This window comes from Stigmatopora nigra, chromosome 12 (assembly GCF_051989575.1).
Source record: "Stigmatopora nigra isolate UIUO_SnigA chromosome 12, RoL_Snig_1.1, whole genome shotgun sequence".
NCBI lineage: Eukaryota > Metazoa > Chordata > Actinopteri > Syngnathiformes > Syngnathidae > Stigmatopora > Stigmatopora nigra.
The window spans coordinates 12,078,101-12,097,386 of record NC_135519.1 but is presented as its reverse complement, the minus strand read 5'-3'; the positions used below and the strand labels follow the sequence as shown (position 1 = coordinate 12,097,386).

General features: G+C 40.7%; 3 protein-coding genes and 1 long non-coding RNA gene across 4 annotated transcripts; 3 read left to right on the top strand and 1 right to left on the bottom strand.

The window, feature by feature from the left end:
- Positions 1-2,499: 2,499 nt before the first annotated feature.
- Positions 2,500-8,438, top strand: LOC144205835 (max-interacting protein 1-like). Its single transcript, XM_077730458.1, has 6 exons — positions 2,500-2,920; positions 3,790-3,895; positions 4,121-4,150; positions 5,060-5,174; positions 6,248-6,419; positions 6,496-8,438. The coding sequence occupies exons 1-6, from the start codon at positions 2,515-2,517 to the stop codon at positions 6,657-6,659; spliced, it is 993 nt and encodes a 330-aa protein (XP_077586584.1). The 5' UTR covers positions 2,500-2,514; the 3' UTR covers positions 6,660-8,438.
- A 704-nt stretch (positions 8,439-9,142) lies between these two features.
- Positions 9,143-11,394, bottom strand: smndc1 (survival motor neuron domain containing 1). The gene is made up of 6 exons (XM_077730459.1): positions 11,230-11,394; positions 10,754-10,873; positions 10,536-10,678; positions 10,074-10,238; positions 9,850-10,003; positions 9,143-9,770 (listed from the first exon to the last, which is right to left on the bottom strand). The coding sequence occupies exons 2-6, from the start codon at positions 10,871-10,873 to the stop codon at positions 9,633-9,635; spliced, it is 720 nt and encodes a 239-aa protein (XP_077586585.1). The 5' UTR covers positions 11,230-11,394; the 3' UTR covers positions 9,143-9,632.
- On the top strand, positions 10,773-18,875 carry LOC144205839 (uncharacterized). Its single transcript, XR_013328237.1, has 3 exons — positions 10,773-11,532; positions 17,463-17,501; positions 18,527-18,875. It is a non-coding gene; the product is annotated as an uncharacterized LOC144205839 (long non-coding RNA).
- adra2a (adrenoceptor alpha 2A) lies at positions 12,191-14,112 on the top strand. Its single transcript, XM_077730457.1, has one exon. It carries the CDS (start codon positions 12,417-12,419, stop codon positions 13,518-13,520), a length of 1,104 nt encoding a protein of 367 aa, XP_077586583.1. The 5' UTR covers positions 12,191-12,416; the 3' UTR covers positions 13,521-14,112.
- Positions 18,876-19,286: the final 411 nt, after the last annotated feature.

Sequence of the window (19,286 nt, the reverse complement as noted above, 5' to 3'; positions counted from 1 at the left end):
GTTGTAAACACATCCAGGATACAATAGGGCGTTCTTATGTGCTTATTTGCACAGCTTTAGCCTTTTTAAACACTAATATTAAAACAAATAAGGGTGATGGGGCTTGCAGGAGGACCTCCCTGAGACAAAAGTGGAGCTATATTTGGCCATGCGAGGCGGTATAATAAGCCAGCAGCCATGATATGAATGGCTGGTTGTCATGGTAATCCAAATGAGAGCCCAGACAAAGAAGGGATTTGGTGTCGCCAACAGGTGTTCCAGTTGGGGAGGCGGGCAGGCAGGCAGGCAGGAAGGCGGGGGTCTTTATACCTCCGCCCCCACCTACACAAGAGATGACATAACTCAGATGCACAGTAGGATGCAATTAAAAGCTGGTGTTTGTCTATTTTTTGGACTGCAAGTGTATATATATATATGTGCATTTTTGCCTGATTTGCAACCAAGTTGGTGAGATTTAAAGAAATAAATGAGGCTACTTGACAGAGCAGGTGATGCACGTCTGGGGGGTAATGGGGGGGCAAAGTCTGTGGTGACCTCAGGACAAAGTGCAACCATTGTCCTCTGGAGAAGGGCTTGGAAAAGTGTGGCCCGCGGGACATGTTGTAGAAGAGTGCTGGTATATGTGTTTGAATGAATGGTTGAATGGGGACAAGACTGTGCACCCCACAATTGAAATGGGAAGTTATTGTCATGTGTGGAAAGGTGACCTAGATAAGCATGAGTGCATTTGAGAAGGAAGACGTGACTCAACTGAAGACAAATCAGGCAAGAAGGTGGTTGCTAAGGCATATACTTTCATCCAATATGGCTTACTTTGAATTATATTTGATATATATTATTGTATACATATCTGAGATGATATTTTTCATAAATCCTAACTCAATTAGATTGATACCGCCCTGAAGAAGGACCATAGCTACCACACATAAACAAGTAGTACTACAAAAAAACACATATATAATACAATTGGAGACTTTAAATCAATAATATTTAAAAAAATTTCACTTTTTAGGAGCTCAGTATACATTTTTCTCCCACATTTGTAGTGTGCAATACAAAATACACACAGTAGTGTAAATTCAATTCCCTCTTGAGAGAATATATAATCAGGATAATAAATAAATTAGATGACATGGCCCATCTGGCCAATTTGAGAGAAAAAAATTAAAAAACTAATGTTTGCTCACCCCTCGCTTGCCAATAACGTGCAATGGACGTGCAATCAATTCCCTGACAATTGACTGATTGACTTATTATATGTATATATGTCTATGTATATATATACACTGAGACAGATGACAGTCTGCACTTGCTCCCCCCACAAACAGCCTCAAAAGCACATGCACTCAGACACGCATTCACACACTTTGACATGGCCTGGTATGTAATCCTCCAGCTTTTCAGATTACTCCAGTCAGGCTCACATTCTACACCCATCGCTGTGACGGGCTAGGCTTTGTTTGCAGCACACGGTCACAGTTCACGGGTCAGACCCGACCAGGCGGCCGACGTAGACCCCCCCCCCCCCCCCACACACACACACACACAAACACACACACACCCACACACACACACACTCCTCACGGGGGGTGTCACTCTCTCACAGGCGTCCGTTACAGGGCGGGCCACATCTGCAGCAGGCCAGCCATCTGCACCCATTGTCTGGTTAGGCCCGGAACGCATGGCTGGGCTCGTAAAGACCCCGGGAGACGACCCCCCCGATCCACTACACCCCCTCCTCCTTGTTCACTGGCCCTCGTGGCTTGCAGAAAGATGACTTCTTAATCACCGATCACGTGTTAAGCAAAGAGGCGAGGATGGCACGTTCAAGGTTAGTTGCTTTGCAATTACCCGTAAAGGTTAAAGTTCAACATCGACGGGGTCTGCTTCACAACGAGATGCTCCAGTGTTTTTGATTGGTTTGAGATGTCGCCGACTGAAAAGGGGAGGGGTGAGTGGGGGATAATATGATCCTGAATGACAGCATGGGAAAAAGAACCAAAAGTGAAGAATAGTGTCAGCAGATCATCTTTATGTGTGTTTTCTTTACAAAGGAGAAACAGGAGAGCACACTCGTATGATAATGGCGTGTGTAAACATAATATTGAAAAAGAAAAAGGTCAAAGTGTTACGAGAGTCGTAATCATCTGATTTGCAATCATTCCTCATCCAAATTTATCATGACAAATGAACTATTACTAGAAATAAAGGTGTAATGTTACAGTGGGATACGATAATAGGGGTACATTATATCTATGTCAGTTTAATCTGCTTTTAGAAGTCATAATATGCACTATGAGTGAGAAGGGAAAAAACATTGGTTCTCCTACTATGTGCAAAGGGTGTTCCAGTACAAGGACTTAAAAGAGGATTTCAAGGATAGGACAAAAAATGCTTTGCATACAATTTTGCAATCCTTTAAATGCAAAAGATGCTTTGTTACACATTGACGGTCAGCTCCCCTCCCTTTTGCAGCATTGATCATGAGGATGTGTTTCTGTGGCCCAGTTGACAATGGATGCGGCGTGCACGCGTTTAGTGGGAGGGATTATCCACCAAGTAGGGCAAGTGGCTGAGGCTAAGGACTGCAATTCCATCCAGCCTCAGTCATCCGCTCAGTGCACACGGGGACGACAAGCCAGGGGCCTCGCATTCGTCCCCGTCGATCGTAAGAAATCCTCCGTCGAAATGGTCAAGTGCTCGGGACAACAACAACGGGACGAAGAGCGGAACAACCGTCAGTTTGTGTCGGACGAGCGCGGTGCGTTCACTGACCCGCGGGATTCCGGGGACGTGTCCGACTGCTCGCTGGGCGACGCGTCGGACGTCAAGTGCTCCGCCATGGACACGTTTATGAAGAACGTGCAGGTGTTGCTGGACGCCGCCAACTACATCGATAATGTGGATAAGAGCAGCGGAAGTAAGTGGATCGAGGAGACGAGTACAAGTGTGTGCGTGCCCTAAACACGTCTCGGTCGGATCCGTGAAGCAGACAACAATAGAGGCGACGCGCAAGGCAACGCAGCACAGGGCCACGAAGAATTGTTGTTTTTAACCCCCCTGGCACCTGCGTCTTGTGGGAGTATAATAGAACATGTAGTGAATATACATCTATCCGGAAATGGGGTTATATTCGGAGATGGTGCATGGATCGTGATCCTATTTACTGTGTTTTCTATTATCGGAGTCTGCCCCCATTTTGATCGCCAGATCAACGAAAGCTCCGGGACAAAAATTCACATTATAAACATACGCATACATCCATGTTGAACATTCTCTCTTTCTTTTGATACATGTGAAATTTGACACCAATATCCCCTTCTAATGAATTAACTATGTCGCTTCACCCGCTCCACCGCTTTCTTTAAAATCAACACCACAAAGCCTTATTGTCATACCAATATTTACTCATATTAAGTATACACTCTCAAATATAATCATCAGTTGTCACTTATTGGGATAAGGTTCCTTGTATGTGTATATTCACATGGTTCCCACATGGAACATATTACGGCCTACTGATTGGCCGCTCACTGTTTTCACCACTGTCGTTAAGCCAATCAGACAAGACTTAAAACATGACGTCGGCGATACCGGAAAAAGGCATTTCGGGATTTGAAGGATTTGACGCAGCTGCACGTCAAGTAGGATGGTAGATAAACATATATATTAATGTCAAATATCGAACATTCACATACATCGGGCACTCTAACATTGCTGCATATTTAAGACAGGGTAAGCATCTACGAATGTACTGAGTTTCATGTGCTATTTTTTTGTATTATGCAGAATGTGAGCATGGTTATGCTTCCACCTACCCTGCCAATGAATTGGCACATCCACAAAAACATCGTAAATTCAACAAGAACAGAAAACTGGACAATATTCACAATAGGTGGGTTTCATGAACTGTGTATTCAAATGTGCAATTCAGTTATAACACTTGTGATCTATGATGAATCTATTATTATTCTTATAATATTCCCATATTCTCTATTCCCAATTATGTCTAAAATGTTTGTTGGTGAGCACTTTGAACCTCACTGAACTAATACAAAAAAATGGTATAGTTTTCATTTAATTTTTTAATATTTTTTATACATATTTTCAATTTCTACAGGTCAGCCCACAATGAACTGGAAAAGAATAGGTGAGTACTAAAAATATATATATAATTAGTTTTGTCTTTGCATTCAATGTGATTTCCTATGAGGTCTGGATTTAAATTATAAAAGTAAGAGCAAATTTAATGGCCACTCATGGAAAAATGCATTTGGATTATTACTGCAATATGTTAAACAAGTACATTATATGTTCTGGCTTTTAAATGCATTGTAGCCTTTAGCAAAAGTGCTCACACTGCCACAGTTTGTGCGTGCCATAGTTCCTGAAGGGCTTGCAGACATTTCCCCAGTCAGCAAATGTGAAGCATCTGTTTCCAGACAACAAGACTCCTTCCTGAAGCACGACCTCGTCCCCCCCGCCTTCCTCTGGTGCGGGACGAGGCCACCGTAGCTCCGAGCAAATGACAAATGTCATCGTGCGTTTGTGTCCAAAATTAAAGGGGCCGTTAATGTTTGCCAAACAAAGTAAGTGTAAGGGGGATATTGCTTTCAGGGAGATTCCATAATATAGCTCAACCTATTTAATGCAGTACTAGATTATTATTAGGTATCTTGAGTGTGTATGTATACATGTACACACACGCACAAATATATAATAATATAATATATGCAAAAAAAACCTTCAAATATAATCCACATGTTATACTACCTGATCAGTTTATCTCTCAACCAATCAAAGCGTGGAAATGTCTGCAAGTAATACTAATTCTAAACAATCAGATTGAGATTGAAACACAGAAAAAAATATTTATACTACACACATGTAGTTAAGCCAATAGATATCTTCCTTTTATCTAAAAAAAAAACGTTCATGAATTTAACCCCATGTTTATCTTGTGTTTGTCCTGTTATGTCTGTTGATAATTTGGTTACCGTATTTAGCTGCAGGGTAAACTGACTTGGCTGTTGTGTGCCCCCTCCCCCTCCCTGTGCAGACGAGCTCATCTCCGCCTATGCTTGGAAAGATTGAAGTCGCTCATCCCTTTGGGGCCTGATTGCAGCCGACATACCACACTTGGACTCCTCAACAAGGCCAAAGCGCACATCAAGGTGAGGTGTTCATCTCATACCATCACAATGTTGTGACTGGGTTGCACATTGAGCTTCAAAATTCCTAATCCAGTTGTATATTTCATTACATTTGATATAAGTGTCAACTTTTTAGATGGTTTTCCTGATTGATTATCTTAATTTAATCCAATAGAAAGGCCTTTGTTGTCATTTTACAAATACAATCAGATTCAAAGCTACACAAAAATAAGTATAGTCAAAAATACAATAAAAAAATGAAGTGAGGAAAAAAATAAAAAATAAGAGAGACTAATGTGCTGCTCCCCATCGAATTGCGTTCTGAAGCGCTATTGACCATGCACGTGGCCCCAAAGGGTTATCATAGGTCAAATGTCCATCAATATGAACTAGCAACCTGAACTCTGAACCCAAAGTTGTGGCTACAAAGGAGTAATATTTTTCAAGTGTATTTATTTTACAGTGCTTTTTGGACCACCAGCCCACGTAAGCAATTACTTATGCACAAAAAACATCCAATATTGATGACACTGCCAGATAATGGCTGTGCTCGAGTTACATTGCTGTAAACAACGGGAAGCTTACTTAGTCGAGAAAAGTGCCTTTTGGATGGAGACGGCAAAAATCCTGGAATCCAGACGGAAACACGACTTTTCAATCTTTACCAGATAAATGGCGGATAGCAGGAGAGTGATAAGAACTACACAATATTGTACTAAACGTTATTGCTATTTTTGCTTATTTTATACAGCAAATATTAATGTTTGGATTGCTTTCAATGAGTTCAAAAGTGACAAAAGACTTTCCCATGACCTCTTGAAGGCTTTTTGCTTGTCGAGATTGTTTGCGCAATAATAACAGAAACAAAACTATTGCATAATATATAATGCAGATGTCGTTAAGTGGTTTGACGACTTCTGTGGGGAGTGGGTGACATTTAGGGAGTGGAGAGCTTCCAAATGTCAAAACTCGTATATCGTCGTGGGTTGAGAGTAATAAATAAATATCAATATTATAATAGTTTCCTTTTTTTTACAATTACTTTTTGCAAAAAAAAAAAAAATCATAATTGAGCATTTGTACCTCACTTGTAGAAACTGGAGGAAGTGGATCGGAGGAGTCAGCACCAGCTGGACACGCTGGAACGGGAGCAGAGGTACCTGCAGAGGCAGCTTGCCCAGCTGCAAACACACGGGGAAAGGGACCGCGTCCGGACAGACAGCCTGGGCTCGCCTATCGACTCTGACCGTTTTGAATCGGACCGAGGTTAGTCGCAAACACGGGGGGTACATCTTTCCATCCCCAAGAAACAAACCCAACTGTCGTTTTTATTCCTATGCAGAGGAGATCGAAGTGGACGTGGAGTGCACCGATTTCTCCCAGGGAGAAATGGACAGCGTGAGTAGCGGTGGTGCTAGTGACCTGGATGACCAAAGCAGCAGGCAAAGCTCCATTAGCGACGAGGGCTACTCCACCGGCAGTCTCAAAGCGGCCTTTTCGGTTTGAGCCTCGTCATACCGCACTCCCTCACCGCCCCCCTCCCCCCAAAAAAACAATACTACTTTATGGCTTTAAACAGGGGTGGGGAACCTATGACACACGCATGACGGAATCTGATTCTGAATAGTAGAAAAAATCCATTGCGTTCATTAGATTTATTGACAAAGGGCAGGGGGTGAAATGGACAAGTTCATTTGCTCCAGTGACCTCTAATAGGATGAGATTTATTGACACCAAGGTCACCTACATTACATGAAAAGCTAATCACAACAATACAAGTATCATACAAAATAGTGAACCTTGGATATTATTAGTTAAAGTTAAAGAAATGCAATTGGAAGGGGCTTGGGAATAGTCAGATGCAAAATTATCCACAACAATTGTGGGTTAAATCACATGATCAATCTTCATCCACTTCTGCCACAATGTGGAACATTTCCCCTCACCCAACGCCAATTGAGCCTCGTTAGCTAATCAGAACCGAGGATAGAAAAAAAAGGTTCCCTACTCCTGCCTTTAACAATCACCAGCCTTGCAGGTCATCCCCACCCCCACAACCCCCTCTACCCCCACCTCCATGTCCACCGAAGAACCAGCCTTAAGCTCAACTCCAACCCAAACCTGAATGTCTATTGTCCCCGTGACCAACCACAATCAAAAACAAAAAAAGAGGCACCCAATGGGTAAAAAATGTTTACCCTTCAACCAATCAAATAGGTCCTCTTATCAACCAGCAAAAAAAACAAAAAAAGGCCACAAATACCAGCTTGTTCCATTTGCCTTGTAAAAAAAAAAAAAAAAAACTTCACCTTTTTCCGTGTCGAACGGTTACGACGTCTGCATTCCAAAATGTGTTTTCCAACACAAATTCTGCTTTTAGTCGTCAGAGCCACAAAGCATTACATTTCCAAGTTAGGTGTTCTAATTTATTTTGCATAGTATTTATTTTCTCTGCTATATTTAATCGTGCTGCAACCGAGTGGTGGAAATGTTGAAAAAAAAAGAAAAAGGCCTCCCCTTTAAATGCATTAGCGTAAGATAACATAGCACGTGATATTTATTTCCACCCCCATTTAGAAATAAGCTATACTACACTTGTCTGCGCACAAGGCAAAAAGCAATAACCTACATCTATTTATTTTTTCAACACTGCTTTTGTCCGTCCATAAGCTAGTACCTAATATTATTCATATTTAGTAACTTTCAAAACTAGTGGTTCGAGTATGAGATTGTAAATGGTTTTCCAAGGCATGCGTGTAGAATGTTGTAACGTGCTTTGGATTATTGACAAGGCTTAGAAGAAAAAAAACAACAAAAAGAAACAAAACAACAAAAAAATCTGTAGCACGAATGAAACACTTGATTTTTTTTAGGGCGTTTTTTTTTTCTTCCAAAACCGCATTCAAACTATTTTGACCCTTCTTTAACCATCAATAATATTGAGTCCATTTTTATCCATTTTTGTTGCCAGCTAGTGGATCCATCAGCACCAAATCGTGTCTTAATGTGGGTGTATGACTCTTGCACAAGTCCCCGCTCACCCAACCCACCCAATGTGTTTTGGGAAATGTAGAAAATGCACTATAATAATTGTTTGAGACGAAATGGGAGGGGGGGGGGGGAGAAAAAAAAAAGCACAGCCCTGTTGTTTTTTCTAGTGCTTGGTTAGGGGTTTATGTATTATTTGGGTTTTGTTTGCAAAACATGCTGCTGGTGCCGTCCTGATAATTTGGTATGGTTCCTGACGACGATCCTTGGAATCCTAATAAACCTTCTCCACCAAAATAGGTTTTAATATTTTAATTTATTATCTCAGTATATCATTTATGTAATGAAAAAAAAACTGGATACAACCCATATCATTCAATTCTATTTATGTGGTTTACTATGATTGATATTATACAAAAATATCAGTGGTAGGAAGCATTTTTAGAGTTTATCAATATAAGCTAGTATTGTTAGCCAATACAATTTTCTTTTCTGCAGCCTTCTAATTTAACAGCACCGTATTTGTTACTACATAAACCGCAGGGGTCCACATAGGATTAGGGGATATTTAAGATAAAAAGCTCCTTACCCTGAAAAAAATCCCCAAATAAGCCCTACTGAACTATAAACCTTAAAGTACTCCTAAAAAATTGTGATTCATTTAGTAATGGGCTATATACCAGGGGTGGGCAAACTTTTAGGCCTGGGGGGCTATATTGACTTTAAAAATTTGACAGATGGGCCAGGTAAGCACAAGATAGGATACATGTAGAAAAGTGCATCCTTTAACAGTACACATAAAACATAAACAGAAAAAAAGGACTACAGTATTAACATACTCATTACTTATCATTCAAGTAAAATGTATAAAGTACAAAGTAAAAAGGAATGTATTAACAAATATTAAAATGTCATTTAAAAAAGATAGGTCTGTAAAACACGAAAAACAAATAAGTGGACCCAGAGATAATGAATAGCTTTAAAAAATAAACAGACAGTCATTTATAAAAGTCAACAAATGGAGGTTTATTTATCTTTCATAAATACAGAAATCAAAGGGCAAAAAAATCTAATTCAGGCCATTGATCTTCCAAAAGAAATCCAAATGAAACATCACCATCAATCACACCATTTCTGAAGTGCTGCGCTTGATCCACAGAGTCACGGCGGCTACATGGCCAATGTGTGTGTGTGTGTGTGTGTGTATGGAATTAGGGCACGAGTAGCTAACCTCCTGCTGCCACATAACAAGTGACCCGGTTCACAAATCAAGATGGCCTCCAGTCTAATTTGGACATCCGTTTCTTCTACTTGCACAATATTAAGAAAACTACATTAACGTATCGATACAGTGGTGCGCGAGCCACTCCTCCTTTTTTCCGTCATGTGTTTTACACACACAAAATGCACGACACTTTTTGTCATATTCAGTACACGGCGGGGGACGGGTAAGTATTTACAGGAGAAGTAAGGGGAGGGGGTATAGGGTGGTCACTGTGGCATTAAATGCCTGACGTTGTATTTGGATGTGTCGTTGTACTGCGTCATGGGCTTGTCCGCGATACCGCAAGTACCGACTCCCACTTTGCCATTTACGCTCTCTGGAGATGCAAATATGCTTCTTTTCACCTGCGGGAATAAAAAAAGAAATATAATCTGTTGAAAATGTACAGGTATGCTCTTCGGAAAGGTGGAAGGCGGATCTTACCTGTCCTTTCTTGTTTTTCGAGTAGGCTTTGTTGTTAAACTGTTGCCACTTTGATTTTTGGTCTTCCCTCTCCTGTTCCAGTTCCTTCATCCTCAGCACCTTCTTCTGGGCTTTCTTCTTCTTGTATTCTCGCTGTTCAGCTATCTGCTCCTTCCTAGGTTTCAAAGAGAAAGACCATGTCAAGCCCTCTTCTAGTAAGGGGCGGGGTTAGATGTTGGCCATACCTGGATTTGTTCCTGGATAAGCCGAGGTCGTCTTCCAGGCGCCGGCGATCTTCCACCGCTTTGAGGTTTTGCAAGGGGATGATTTCGGCGTTGCCGTAGCCGGTGAAGGTGACGGCGGCCGTGCTGTTCTCGTGGTCTATCTCCTCGATCTCGGCCTCATACACTCTGCAAAAGAACCGCGTCTGTAAGCAGGTGAGTACGGTTCGCAGGAGGACATAGCCTTAAAATTGCATGAGCCAACATTGATTCATATAAACCAGTCAAAGGGAACTCAATGGCTACCATCCAATTATATTTCCAGGCCTACCAATCAAAATGGATTGGACGTTTAGCGATGGAAATAGCCATAAAAGATTGGCATTCACAGACACTCAGTTTAACTGAATTGGATGTCTATGTATGTGAATGCACACAAATCAAACTTGACGGCAACTTGTTAGTGGCGATACAGGTGACACTCACTGTCCATCCTGACTCCACACAGACAAACACTTGTCTCCCACTTTCCAGATGTGCCTGATCGGTGTCGGAGCGGCGCCATTGACGCTGGGGGCGGCATCCGCGGGCTGAGAGGCCAGGAGGTCTTTGGTCAAGTCGATGACTTCCTGAAAAAGAAATCAGCAGTGGTCAGCTTTAATGATGATCAAGCCAAAATGTGAGAAGCTGCTGTCAATGCAAACCTGCAAGTCTTTCTGCAGTTTGAGGAGATCCTCATTTTCTTGGTCGGTGGACAGGGCGACCTCGACCTGCTGGAGTTGAGCTTTGTAGCTGCCGAGCTGTTTCACCAAGTCCTCCGACATCTGTGGGGAACATCAACATTCACTTCTTGCTCTTAGACTAGCCACGTTAGCACACGGCAACAGAGGGAAATTATGGCATTGACGACGAGATCGACGTGTTGGTTTCGCCTAGCATCAACACAGAGACTACGATTTGTGCTAAATCTCATGCTAAATGTAGGCAAAGACGTCACGATGCGATGGAAAAAAAGATTTTATAGCAGGCGTTAGCTTCGGCCTTCCATCGCCGACGTTAACGCGTCGTACTTAGTGCTATTGCTAACTTTGTCCTGCCGGGGGAGAAAACGACAGAAAAACTACACCGATCTTATCGGTAATGCTTCCAAACACGATATAGTTCTATAAGATCATCTTACCTTTGTATTGTTGAGGATAAAATATGAATTTACGTGCACATTCACTACGAGAAAACAAGCGCTTCTGTGAACAATAATAATGGACGTCGTATTTCCGTTACTGCAAGCCTCTTGATGGAAATATCGCGAGAACGTGGTAAATCTCGATTTGACTCGCCGGTGTCTCCAGCGGCCATGATTGCAATTGCACCACACCTGTTGATGATTCAACGTGGACAATGCAGCAACCATAGGACGCCGCTCACTATTTACCACAAAAAAAGTTAAAAACAAGACTAAATCGGTTCCCCAAGTACCCATCAGGTAGGCCCAATGTAACAATTATATATACACATTAAATATCTGATGTAATTAACGTGATCATCCATAGATTTTCGGGTTATGATGTACGAGATGTATCAACAAACCTAAATATAATCAGGGCTGCATGGGATTGATTATATCTGAAAAATATGTACATTAGTCTGTTTGGCGAAACGCACAAAATTCATATGCAATTAAGATTAAACTAGATTTGTTTGTTAATTTGGAGCAGGTAAGTTAAAGTGCATGGAGAAAACACACAACATGGCAGTCGTGGTAACGTCTACTAACCCACGAGTGTGTATATAATATACTGATTTCTCTATATAATGCAGTTAACTCACAATTTTCAAGTGATACTCGGGACGGGCATTTGTCTGCATTTCCTAGATTTATATACGCATATTACACTGACTGTTAAATGTATCTTCTGGAAATGTTTTTTTTCTTTGCTCGGGCATTTTTCAGTAGTATTGGAGCTCGTTGCGGTGACTTTATAGATACTTATTAATCTAATACATCAAGATGAGTGTCAGTGTCATTAACAAGACTTGAGAGTCTGGTAGGGAGCGGGAGGAGCCCTCCCACCCTCGCTTGTAGCGTCACATTCATCCCTTTATAAAACAGCCCCTCTCTGGTTTACCACACCTGCTTTAAATATCTGCTCCAACTCCATCGGTGAACCTTGCATTAAAAGCTTCTCGGATGAATGATTCATTTGAAAGTGGCTATTTATACAATTCTGCTACGAAGAAGTATGGGAACTCTTCCTCTTTTGAAGGTAGTGGAATTTCTCCTCTATTTTTCTCCTCCCCAACCGAACTTGAGCTGAAAACTGATGACAAACGCAGTGAATAGACTCGCCGCCAGTTGAATCGGCGTCAATGGAATGCCGGAATTTGACCGACGCGGGCGCCCGGCAGCCGTACGCGGCTCGGACCGCGGCGCCTCTGAGCCTGCTGGTGGGCGTCCTCATCCTGTTGACTGTCTTCGGAAATGTCCTGGTGGTTATCGCCGTGACCTCCAGCCGCGCCCTTAGAGCCCCACAGAATTTATTCTTGCTCTCCATGGCGTGCGCCGACATCCTGGTGGCCACATCCGTCATGCCTTTCTCGTTGGCCAATGAGCTGATGGGCTACTGGTACTTCGGCAAGGCGTGGTGCGAGATCTACCTGGCGTTGGATGTCTTTTTCTGCACTTCGTCTATTGTCCACTTATGCGCCATCAGCCTGGACCGATATTGGTCCATAACGCGGGCTGTTGAGTACAATTTACGTCGGACGCCGCGTAGGATCAGATGCACCATCCTCCTGGTTTGGGCGCTCGCCGCCGCCATCTCCTTCCCGCCGTTGATCACCATGAAGAAGGACGAGGGTCAAAAAGAACGACCAGAATGTCAAATTAATGACGAAAAGTGGTACATTGTCTTCTCTAGCGTGGCCTCCTTCTTTGCGCCGTGTACTATCATGGTTCTAGTTTACGTCCGGATCTACCAGGTGGCTAAGAAGAGAACCAGAAGCCCACCAGGGGAAAGGCCGGGTCAAGATGGAGGACAGTGCGAGGTAAAGTACCACTTGGAGCCTGAGGAAGATGGAGAAGTCCACGTGGTGGAAGCGGATGAATCGTCATCCGACGGCCACGAGTTGACCTTGTGCTCCCTGAAAAAGTGGCGAGGCGGACGGAAGGCCAACGCCAAGTCGGAGGTGAATGCCAGTCGCTGGAAGGGGAGGCAACGCCGGGAGAGGCGCTTTACCTTCGTCCTGGCAGTGGTGGTGGGGGTCTTCGTCCTCTGTTGGCTCCCCTTCTTCTCCACGTACACGTTGACGGCGGCCTGCGAGTGTTGCGTGCCCCAGACGCTCTTCAAGATGTTTTTCTGGTTGGGATACTGCAACAGTTCTCTCAACCCGGTCATCTATACCATATTTAATAATGATTTTAGAAGGTCCTTTAAGAAAATTCTTTGTCCAAAAAGCCGTAGAGATTTATAAGACGGTCGCCATATAGCATGTATCAAAGTGGCGGCCCGAGCCTCATATAGAGAACACCATCGGGCCATTTAGCGCAAGTTGTGCAGCAACATGTATAGACAAACAACACAATATTCATAATCATATCTTTTCAAATTGAAATTCCTCCAACAGTGGTATGGGAAAAAAACGACCTATTTACATCACCATAGATAAGAGTCATAAATTTCAAATTTAACCCACAACATTATAACCCTATTTTTCTCCCTGAATTCCCAAGGCCATAATATGGCATCTAAGTGAAGAAACTTCAGGACACGGTCTCTATAGCAACCAGCCTGATGACTTAAAAAAATCAAATTGAACTGCCAATTACGTCGTCCTCACTCTCCCGAGCCGGAGACAGTTATATGAGGGAAAAATTAAAGCTCGGAGGTGTGTGGGCGACTGCATCATTGAAGGCAGCTTATCATGAATTATTGCCCTTCATATCAGGATGTCATTAAATCCTCCCCTGGAGTCAAACACGACGACGACAAAGCAAAGGCAATGAGAGATTAACTTTCATACGTGCACGTAAACTTATGGTGCAAGTCTTTATTAATGCTATCTTGCTTTTGTTAGCAGGCCCAATTTCAACAAAGTAGCAAAATGGGCGTGGAGTTGAGAAGCTTTGATTCCCATGGTTGGATGCGTGGAAATTTGTTGTTTGAGATTCCTGCGGTACGCCTGTTTGGACTCAATTTGAGAGGCTTAAAATATGACCGCTATTAGTCACCACAAGCGGTCATCTGCACCCAATGAATGTCTCTCTGCTGAATTTCCCACGAACAATGCAGCGTGAGATGGATTGCATAACGTATGCCGTGCATCGACGTGCTATGTGAAAATCACGCTCGCATGGGAAAAACGTCAATTGGGTCGTGGAAGCTCGTGTCAAGAGGTTACCAGTAAATACCAGTTGGGCCTCCCAGCCATTAAATTTTATGAAGGCAGCACTCATATGAATAAGTTTGGACACCCCTCTTGTACAGCTGTATGATATTGTTTAAATGCTAAAATGTTGTGATTTAAAAGAAAAGAACATGTAAAATAAATTATTTAAATAATAAAAGTGCAGTAATTGATGTTTTTTTCTATTTTTTTTGCTTTTTCAGATTTTCATTGCAATTTTTTATATGCCTGATTATGTATATGCATCTAACGTTAAAGAAAAATGACTGATCGTATAGTGGACATGTTCCTATTTTTACTAGCCAGCTGTAATTGTGTACTTTTCCATCTTATCCACCAGGCGTCACTGTTGTGAAAACTGAACTTTCTTCCAATATCTGTTTTACACTGTATTTAATTCAAAAGAAGCCATGATATAATAAAATATCCTGATTATGGGTATATTCGTGTTTCTTTTTACTATTTCACTGAAAAGCATCCCTTTTTTATGCCATTGGTTGGAAAAAATGTGATAAAAATCCTAGCAACAAGTACGGAGAAACCATTTTAGTGCTCTTTTTGGTTCAGCTGGCTTCAATAGTCATATAGTTCTATAAAAATGGATACGTTGAAAAGTAAAACTTGCATAAATATTCATGGAGACACCTTGAAAGTGGCACAAAACTCAATCTCATCAGACTTTAGTTCAATGAGCATCAAAAGCTGGCCTGTCAAACTCATTTTCATCACAGTCACATTGCATTGTGGTTAGTTTCCATCTCAGAGTTGTTAGATGGAAAATCTAATGAATAGATAATCATCGTATTACTATCATGTATATATAATTGTCCCATTTTTTTCTATTCCTATATACTGTATATTTTTGACATATTGAATCTGGGGAGAATCATGACAACTAATTTAAATACTTAAACAGATTATTCCACCCAAATTGTTGAACTTGACCATCTCCCACTGCGATATTTTTACCCAAACAACCCCGTTCACTCAAATTAAATAACTCAACTCGTCCATTTTGTTCTCCTCATTCCTCGCCGTCCACTTTTTTGTCCGCTCGCTAAAACCAGTGATCATTTTCCTCAAAAGTTTCTTTTTGACGACTCTTCCCAGCACTCATCATGAATTCTGGCGTCCAGTCTGTGGCGTTTAAGGGCTTCTTATAATAAAGTGGATCAAAAGGCGGACTTTTGAAAAGTTGCTGCTGGCACGATTTCCTTCCCCACTATCGTCCGTCTCCGCCACGCCGCCGTCCGTCTCTTTGAATCTCCCCTCAAATGTCTCTCCAAAAGGCGGCTTGAACTTTGAGGCAATTAAAGAGCGTGGAGAGCAGACTGTATCCCAGACGTGCGGGGTGATTAAGGCTGGCTGGCGGTGTCAGACGGAGGCCTCGAGACCATACTAATAAGTTTACATCATAGCTGGAGATGAATAGAAGGGTTTTAATTGAATGTTGGCTCATTCATTATGGATGGAGCTTGCGTCTTCCTGCTAGGATTGATAATCAACTTTGATACGCCGGGATGCCGGCAAAAGAGGAGATTCAGCCGTATTTGGCCTTTTTCCCTATTTGCTTTGATTCCTATTTTTGCTTTGCGTCTCGCCACTGATTGCTTGTTTACTTGCTTCGATCACTTGTTGTTCAAAGTTTGCACATTTAATTGCTTTTCTGGCCCGGAAAATTGAGTTTGCAGTGCTTCACCAGCCTTTTGACCAGATGTCAAAATGTGGAAGGAGGCCCAAAGTTAGCAAAGATTTCATTTTTATTTCTTTACAGTGGGTTTTATTTACGAATAAGAAATAGTCAGATTGAGGTCAGAGGTCAAGGTTCCAGGTTTTTTTTTATTTAAGACATTTCCATGGCCTTGAAATAGGTTAAAGTAGGCTGCGAGAAAATAATAAAATTCTCACACAAAATACATACAGCTACACTTTTTTTGAGTGTAGTACAATTTGATTCCATTCATTTTTTAAAAGTTTAATTCATGAAATGTCATTTAACTTAGACATATCTGCATTTTTCATTACTCACGGCTTTTTGTAATTCAACTGATATGAAAATTTCATGTCCAATTGGGGACCCCAAAATATTTTTCTGCGTGCCACAAGTGGCCCCTGGGCCGCATGTTTGAGACCAAGCTTTTATGATCGGAATATCAACCTTTAAGAAAAAAATATGCTTTTACAAGTAAATAATAATAATAATAATCGGACATAGGCTTTGTCGTCATCATCAACAATAAAAGCTTTTTCATGAAACAAGGCCATAACACTTGTTATGATATGAACACAGCAATCATATCTGTTCCAAAACAAAGCAATGTTAAGGACCCTAGGGAGCAAGGACCCCCCATGTGGAATTAGAAAATAAAAGAAGCCACACAAACTAAGTGGAATTTATCAAAAATAATATACTTGCGTTTATCTATGTATAATACAATTAAGTCATCCTTCAGGGACACTCATTCCTTGCTCTTTCATTCCTTTCCTTAATTACAGCACATTTTTTTTTCTTTTTTTTACATTTGAAATAAGTTAAGAGTTAAATTATTCATTACATATTCCTTTCGGCAAAGATAATTCATTTTTAAGAGAAGTCTTACTTCAACTAAAGAAAAAAAACAATTAAAATAAGCGAATATGAGCAGGATATGGCAAGTCTAATTTATGGCCTCTTGACCTCAAGCTTTGTAGTATTATTACTATAAAAAAAAAAAAAAACCTTTACTCTTCTGAGGCAATTTTCTACTCGTGTGGGCTCACAATGGCTTATAAATATTTAAATATGGCTTTGAAGGTTTCTAATGTTAATCTATAATTAACGTGTTTTTTGGGGTTAAAAATATAAATGAGTGCGTGAGATCAAGTGGGTTAGACAGCCAATAGATTTAATGATAAGATTGTATTTATATAGTGTTTTTATCAAAACAAAGCATTTGGGTAAAAAATAATTATTATAATCGTACTTATATTTAACAACTTGTTTGAATTTGTCTTTTCTTTTTTTGGCAGATACACCGGAATATCTATTTTGGACACTGCCTCCTTCAGGTAAGGCCTAATTCTACTTTATTATTACTAAATGTCTATATTTCAAGATTATAGCATTTCTAATGTGAAAGGTCAAGTGAAATTGTCAAAAAATCTATCACAAATCTATTCTGGAACAGCACAAACATCCAAATGACTTGGGTGTTAAGTATGTAGGTCACCTCAACGCAATTATTACCCAACGTACCCAATTATTTATCCACATGGCTGATAGAAGCAGGATGTGGCCAGTGGAGGTTAATTGTTCGACTCTTTAGTAGAACAGATGCAAAATGTCTTCCTGCCTTACGACCACTTCCTGCCCTCCATTTTCCTCATCTCCCATTCTACCAAACCTATTTATAAGCTGCATCTACTAAATCTTTCATGCACCGGTCACTTTTGTCTTTACGCTCATCACCATAACACATTGGCTAGTCGTCCAATCCATTTTGACCATGTGACGCCCGCCGCCTGTTGCCGGGGTGCCATCGAACAAAACATAAATAACATTTCTGGAGATTATTGTCAGCAGCAACACATCCTGAGAGCATCTTATGACATTTTAAATTTATTTGTATCTTTATTACCAGCACAATGTGAAATTGCTTGCCTTATATAGCTTCATAAAGTTTTATGTGCATGGCTTATTAAATCAACAATATTGGCATTTTACAAGCGGTCAACGTTTTTTTTTTTTTAAACATTATGATTTATTGATATATTCCCATCTGCCTATACACAGTAATTTGCCAAAATAATAATGTAGATGGGAGGAAATGGCCCCCAAAACATACCACCGGGTGTTAACGATCTTCTCATAGGAGAATTATTGGATCATTTCCATATCGGAAAGGATAAATTAGGCAGACGGTTTGCGTTAAATTGCAAATTATATTATATGCTTTGATAGAAAATCAAAGTGGAACCATTCCAGTACAGTTCCATCTCCAAAATGTATTTAAAAAGCAGCGCCACAATGCAAAGATGCATTGAATTTATCACCTTATATAGTTAGAGCAGTTTGTTTTCCACATGTATTTCAGTGATGACAAGATGAGCAAATGTCTGCCGCCTGGCAGGAAGGAGGACACATTTCAGAGTAATAGCTTCCCTAAATTGCAGGAATAATTGAGTCTTCCTGGAATAATCAGTCACGCTAATCTCCACGCGAAGAAAACGTAATTACATTTGCCCGCCTCAAATTTGGACTCCACTCTAAATGGACTTTATGGACTGTTCAAAATGCACGGCCCTTTTATACACACAACGTTATTAACATGTAGATACATTTGTGTGAATAATTAAACACCAAAGCTATAGACAACAGTTGACCTTGTTTATAAGTAATCACAGTCAGGTAAATAATGAAAACCATCATATGAGGAAATAATAATAATAATAATAATAATAATAATAATAATAATAATAATAATATGATGATGATGATGATAATGATGATGATGTTGTTGATGATGATGATGATGTTGTTGATGATGATGATGATGATGATGAAGATGATATTCATGATGATGATAATGATGATGATGTTGATGATGTCAAGTAGTAAAATGTGGAAATATGACATTTTATTTCTAAAAAACAATTCAACCTATCATTAAGTTCCTATAGAAGTAGGAAAAAAGGTATAGCACGATATAAAATGCTATATTTATTTTAACATCTGAAAAAACATAGGATATGGAAACCATTGGATGAGAAATGCCCATTAAAACACAACGGAATGGCTTTATAACGCTGTCCATGGTACTGAAAGATGAGTACACATTACCAGCCAGTCCCAAC

Coding starts and splice junctions, on each gene's coding strand:
- adra2a (XM_077730457.1), top strand. CDS start 12,417: ATGGAATGCCGGAATTTGACCGACGCGGGCGCCCGGCAGCCGTACGCG.
- LOC144205835 (XM_077730458.1), top strand. CDS start 2,515: ATGGATGCGGCGTGCACGCGTTTAGTGGGAGGGATTATCCACCAAGTA. Junction 2,921..3,789: donor TGTGGATAAGAGCAGCGGAA/GTAAGTGGATCG, acceptor TGTATTATGCAG/AATGTGAGCATGGTTATGCT. Junction 3,896..4,120: donor CTGGACAATATTCACAATAG/GTGGGTTTCATG, acceptor CAATTTCTACAG/GTCAGCCCACAATGAACTGG.
- smndc1 (XM_077730459.1), bottom strand. CDS start 10,873: ATGTCGGAGGACTTGGTGAAACAGCTCGGCAGCTACAAAGCTCAACTC. Junction 10,239..10,535: donor GTGTGGAGTCAGGATGGACA/GTGAGTGTCACC, acceptor GTTCTTTTGCAG/AGTGTATGAGGCCGAGATCG. Junction 9,771..9,849: donor CGAAAAACAAGAAAGGACAG/GTAAGATCCGCC, acceptor TTATTCCCGCAG/GTGAAAAGAAGCATATTTGC.